This window comes from Phocoena phocoena, chromosome 21 (genome assembly GCF_963924675.1).
Source record: "Phocoena phocoena chromosome 21, mPhoPho1.1, whole genome shotgun sequence".
Classification (NCBI taxonomy): domain Eukaryota; kingdom Metazoa; phylum Chordata; class Mammalia; order Artiodactyla; family Phocoenidae; genus Phocoena; species Phocoena phocoena.
The window spans coordinates 24,302,206-24,308,502 of record NC_089239.1 but is presented as its reverse complement, the minus strand read 5'-3'; the positions used below and the strand labels follow the sequence as shown (position 1 = coordinate 24,308,502).

The following is a 6,297-nucleotide window of genomic DNA, read 5'->3' as shown; positions in this document are numbered from 1 at the left end:
TAGGGAATCCTATCTGTAACTTGTGGTAAGGAGTTGGGAGGCAAAGAGAAGAGAGTGCCTGGGGAGATTATTAATTTGAAGTAAAAGCTGAGTCATTTGTAAAATATAAATAAATATATATTCCAGACAAACAAGATGGAAACTGACTCAAGTTTCCTCCAGTGGAGAATTTTAGCTTACCCAACCCAAGCACTTCTTAAAAGAAACAAATCCCCAGGTTAGCTCTGCCAGCATAAAAGGCTTTTAAAAGAAATAGTTTTATGCAAATTAAATCATGCATGTTACTGGGTCTGTAATACTGGAAGAGGCAATGTTTGGTGAGCCATCTTATGTAACAAGTGAAATCATTTTTTTTTTTTAGAGATGAAAACATCATCTTAAAGGAATGGGCCCCTTAAGAAAAAGAAACACAAGTTCTATTCCTAAACTAGAATCCTCGTTGTTAAGAATATTTATTTGAAAGTAATTACACATGTTTTGGAAGGTTCATTTTATCAGAATCAAAATTCAGATCAAGCCATTTCTGAGCCTAGAACTGTAATGACTTTTTCCTAAGTGTCCCACCATTTATATACAAAAGTCTTTGAAGGAATAACTGGACGTGACACTACTTTGAACAAAAACCAGCCTCGTGAATTGACTGAGCACAGTCCTTGCAGGCGGCCCAGTTCATCCTGTTAGGTGACCAAGGAGAACTGGAGGAAGAGCACCGTTCATCCTTGTCGAGGTCAAATGTGAAAAACAGAAGTTTATTTAATGTAGAGTTAAATGAAGGTCAGCTGTTTTCAGCTTCTTAGTTTGACCATGAAAATGTTTATAGGATTATGTGTGGTTGTACCGTACGATTTTATTTTCTTCATTTATTTATTTACGGTCTTATTTATGTTCTGTTTAATATATAGTTCGGTTCTGGCCATCTTAAATGTTTGACACAGAAGAGGCTATATTGGAATATTTACAGCTTTATAAATTCCATCAGATTAGCTGTTAACTTTTTGTACGACAAAGAGTTTCAGACAAGCATAAAAGAATAAAATCTGTCTCAGGCTGGTAGTTAGCAGTTGTGACCAAGATGCTTTTGGTTTTATTTTACAGCATTTGCTCATTTCTAACATGAGAGACAAACTTAATATAATCCTTTTTCACTCTTTAAAAATCAGCAATAGTGTTATGTATTTATAGGCAGCTTTTAACAATCCTGTCATATTTGTACTAACCCAAATGATTCACAGTGACAAAACATTTTAATAACTTGCTCACAAAACCATATGGACAACATGAATTTTAATATTATAAGTACTATTTTTTAAAGGTAGAATTTATTCTTCACAGGGTAAAAAGAATGTAATATTTAGTTCTCAAGTTTGAATTATCAGTATGTTATTACAATTTTGTATATCAGAATCTAAGTGTTACAGGTACAAAAAGAATATTGCTAGCCAAATGAACAAAGTTTAGCTGGATCTCTGTAGCATGCAAATCAAATAAATTTAAAATCTTTTTTTGCTATTACTTTATATTGTATTAAATATCAAAAGCTCAGGACTGAACTAAATATTTAATCAGGTTAAATTCTGAATATGTTTCTGTTTTAATTTGTCTTTTTTGTAAAAGTATGCAAATACATCACATAGATTAACTCTGGTTTCTGCACTTTTCATGTGTTTGTGGGTGGAAAAAAATTCAGTGTTTTCTTTTTAAAACAAAGATACATATTACCTAATACTTTATTTCAGTGTCATTTATTGTTCAGTGAATTTCCCTGACTGGCGCAGACACAAAAGTTTACTTGAACTATATACCAAACAAATATAAAATCTTTCATGAAGAATTCCCCAAGTTTGGTGGCTTCCCTGGTGGTGCAGTGGTTAAGAATCCACCTGCCAATGCAGGGGACACGGGTTCGAGCCCTGGTCCAGGAAGATCCCACGAGCCACGGAGCAAGTAAGCCTGTGCACCACAACTACTGAGCCTGCGCTCTAGAGCCCGTGAGCCACAACTGCTGAGCCCCCGTGCCACAACAACTGAAGCCCAAGCGCCTAGAGCCTGTGCTCTGCAACAAGAGAAGCCACCGCAATGAGAAGCCCGCGCACCGCAACGAAGAGTAGCCCCCGCTCTCCGCAACTAGAGAAAGCCCGCGTACAGCAACGAAGACCCAATGCAGCCAAAAACCAACAAAATAAAATAAAAAACAAAAAACAAAAAAAAACTCCCCAAGCCAGCAGCTTGCTGTGAATAGTTTTGGTTGGACCATATATATTGCTGATTTTTTTTTAAAGGGGGTGGGGGGATCTGCCCACGCCCCCCAGTCCCGACCCACAGTCGCCTTGTGGCTGCAGCATCTACCACAGAGCACAGGACACAAGCAAGTGGACGTTGGTGCGGTAGATTTTACATGAATCTTTAAAACACAAGACCGCCCTCCTCTGCTTCTGACACAGTAAAAAAAGACGTGAATGAATGGAAGAGTCTCCATAGAGGCACTGAGGTCTCCAATTTAAAAAGAGATGACGTGTCCCCGATGTGCACCTCTCAAGCTTTCAGAGAGCCAGCAATTTTTAAAAATATAATCAGATGTCATACCTTTTAAAAAAAATAAGCAGCCAGACTTTAGTTTCAGTGTAATAGGTGATCTTAAACACTTGAAAGAAGTCAATGATCAGCAGTAATATTTCCAATTGCTGAATGATTCATCTTTATTAAATAACACCTTCAGAAGATGTGTAGGTACTAACACAATGTTTTATTTACCGGTTCTGTGCAATCACTGAATCTATTTTAAAATTGAGAAAACTCATCCCCAGTAATGAGTATGATTACTGTTAAGTCTTGATTGGTTTTGGTCTCAGAGTAGAAGATAAAAGTGGTTTACCATCTTAGAAAGAAATGACAGCTTCAGAAGCGAAGGGAAAATGCATTTTAGAAAATCGAAAGCATAGTGAATGGGTTACTGTGTAACAGGAAATCCTACCAAATCATCTGAGGGCACCGCTGATCCCTTCTGGCTTAGTTTCAGGTGAGTGGTTTTCATCTCCAGGTGTAGACGGTGTGGCGGCGTTTCTGCCACTGCATAGTGGCCGGAAGCCAGGGCCCAGGTGGCCCAGTTTAGCAAACACCCTCCGAGCAGGAGAGAAAATCCAGCAAACCAGCCGATAAAGAGGGCCTCCCCAAACTCCCACCTGGGCACAATCTCGGGGATGGTCTCATCCCAGAACTCCTGGACTGTCCTGTGGGCGACCCAAGAGACAGGAACAAGAGCTGTGACACCTGCTGTCCAGAACAGAATTCCTCCCAGGATTAACAGCTGCTTCTTGACATCCTGCTGTCTCTCTCCAATTCTCAAGCAGTCCAGGCCAAACCCCGAGACCAGCAGGCCCAGGAATCCCAGGCCGTTTGAGAGGAACATTAAAATCCTGGAGATCCTGAGCTCAGCGGGCTAAGCCAGGATAGAATTGCATCCCCACTTCCTCTTGGGTGACGCAGGTCTGCCAGAGTCCCATGGTCAAGTTTTCCATTTCATTTAAGTCCAGGTTGAGATTTTTCCATGTGGCAGGTAGTTTGTAAGACAGGATAAAACCCATCCCAGCAAAGATAGTGAAATTCCCGCTAATTGTGCCACAGCTCTAAATACTAAAGCCATTATAAAATCCTGTGACCTTAGCCAGACCAACCCCTGCCTTTCAGTGGCTGTGAAAAGAAGTGTGACACTTGTGTTATCACTTGCAGAGCTCAGAACTATTTTTTCATTGTGTATATAGGAGGATTCTTGCCAGAGTTGCTGTCGTTCAATTCTATGTTGAATAGTTTTCAGAAAAGGATAGGGAAATCATTCTGCAAACCAGTAATGACAAGGTGTGGCCAAGACCACGTTCACGTCCTATAGGATGCATTTTGTAGTAGGCAGTTTGTCCCCGAAATAACATTAAGTAGTAATAATCCTCTCCTTGTTAAAGTATAAACGGCTTTCACGTTGTTCCCAACCTTTCTGTCAAGTCAAAGAATTAAGAAGTCTCCGTGCAAGATGTTTAATTGACAGTTTGGTTCAACTCCTGCTACTTTATATCTTACTAGTTGCACCTATCAGATTTTCATCTGTTAAGAGGTCTCATTTCAATACGCATACTGTGGTTATAACTGAGTGTTATCATTTTTAAAAACAGGTTCAAGAAGAGTATTTCTTAACCAAATAAATCAACCTCGGAAATCTCTTCTGTAGACCTTAAATCAGGCTTTTCTTTTCTTTTTTCAATCTCTTAGGCTACATATACCCAATAACATATGAAACGATTCTGAACTAAATATCAAGTCTGTTTACTTCCACGCCTTCCTGACAGCTTCACACACAGGGACATAAATGCTTGCTGTATTTTTTTTCTTTGCTTAAATATGCTTTCTATGCCGTGGAAAAATTAAGCAGTAGGACTGCGTAGGTTAGAATCAGCACCTCTGTTGGTTCATCCCCACGCGTGTAACTTTTAACTGAACAAAGGAAACTTTTTATTAGGGCAGATGAGCTGGATATTAAGCAAAATATTTTTGGAATTGTTTATCTTTTTAAAGTACGAAGCTTTTGAGGGAAGAGACGAGAAGAGACTGGCCAGTATTTTAAATCTGAGAGTATCACAATGTACTGAAAACCTTCAGCCTCGTCAAGTCCTGCCACACAGGCTTCCTAGCAATTTCCTGAACACAAACCACCTCTGTTCAAGAAAAACCAAATCATTGTTGTGGAAATAGCACTTTGGATGGGCTGAGCATATGGTTTTGCCAGTGCAGAATGCTTAAAGGATTTCAGATTGTTAGGTTTTTTTCTTTAGGAAACAGGAACTGATTATCAACTTCAGCTACCAACAAAACCAAAAAAACATTTCTAATATCAAATGATCACAGTAAAGCTAATTAGTGCTCTCTTGGACAACCGCCACCAAATTTTGATTTAAATACCCAGATGAATGAAATTTTGTTTTGTTCATTCCTATGTAATGCTTACCACAATCATTTTCTTTTAGATATAAGATTTGCCTCTTTCTTACTTCTCCAGGTTTTGGGGGGATGGGGTATCTAGGATAGAAAAGTCATGATTTAATGTATTTAATGAGAAAATGTTAGCATCACAAATATAGTTACATAACAAAGAACCCTTTATCATGTAGACCGTCACAGTTGATATAGGGAGATACACCTCTCTGGTCTCATCAGTCTTACACTGAAGGATTGGCAGTTCCATTTTCCAGGTATGAACACTGAGTTTGCATTTCTGCCACTGCATAGTGGCCGGAAGCCAGGGGAATCTGGGTCCCGCAGGCGGCCCAGTTTAGCAGACACCCTCCGAGCAGGAGAGAAAATCCAGCAAACCAGCCGATAAAGAGGGCCGCCCCAAACTCCCACCTGGGCACAATCTCGGGGATGGTCTCATCCCAGAACTCCTGGACTGTCCTGTGGGCGACCCAAGAGACAGGAACAAGGGCTGCGACACCTGCTGTCCAGAACAGAATTCCTCCCAGGATTAACAGCTGCTTCTTGACATCCTGCTGTCTCTCTCCAATTCTCAAGCAGTCCAGGCCAAACCCCGAGACCAGCAGGCCCAGGAATCCCAGGCCGTTTGAGAGGAACATTAAAATCCTGGAGATCCTGAGCTCAGCGGGCAAAGCCAGGAAAGAATCAAAGTCCTTGCATTGCATGCCCACTTCCTCTTGGGTGACGCAGGTCTGCCAGAGTCCCACGGTCCAGTTTTCCATTTCATTTAAGTCCAGGTTGAGGTTTTTCCAATGTGGCAGAAAAGTTGTAATAATGGATAAAACCCATCCCAGCAGAGATAGCAAAATTCCAACGAATTGCATTGCTACTCTAAAGACTAAAGCCATCGCAACAAATCTTAGGACCCTTGCCACCTCTATAGGAGCTGCTGTCTTGTGGTGGACAGTAGTGTGACAATCTTGGTTCGATGCTGCCTGGGGAATATAAGTTTTGGTCGTTAACTCTTTGGGCACTCTGAAATGCGTTTTTGTTCTTCTTGAATATAATGTTTCATGTAAAGGACGAAGGACTCTGTTAAAACTATGAGTTAGGCTTTCTGATAAGGATTTGATCTGTTACCTTCCAATTTGCTTGGTAAAATTATATCCCCAATGCTTGATGATTATATAAGTCTAAGGATGAACAAAGAGCGCTCTATGACCCCTCACCCTAAAATACAACAGAAATCTTTGTGCTTCAATATGGATTAATTAGATTTTAAGTGGTGATAAAAGGCCAGCTCTTTCTACAACAGGACCTCATTGTAATAGCTGAATCTGA

General features: G+C 40.3%; 1 protein-coding gene and 1 pseudogene across 1 annotated transcript; both read right to left on the bottom strand.

Annotated features, from left to right (window-relative positions):
* Positions 1-2,947: 2,947 nt before the first annotated feature.
* LOC136141728 (claudin-22-like) lies at positions 2,948-3,640 on the bottom strand (annotated as a pseudogene).
* A 1,561-nt stretch (positions 3,641-5,201) lies between these two features.
* Positions 5,202-5,864, bottom strand: LOC136141842 (putative claudin-24). Its single transcript, XM_065899997.1, has one exon. The coding sequence runs from the start codon at positions 5,862-5,864 to the stop codon at positions 5,202-5,204; it is 663 nt and encodes a 220-aa protein (XP_065756069.1).
* Between the last annotated feature and the right edge of the window lie 433 nt (positions 5,865-6,297).

What these genes read in the sequence shown, in the direction of transcription:
- LOC136141842 (XM_065899997.1), bottom strand. Translation starts at nt 5,864, where the DNA reads ATGGCTTTAGTCTTTAGAGTAGCAATGCAATTCGTTGGAATTTTGCTA.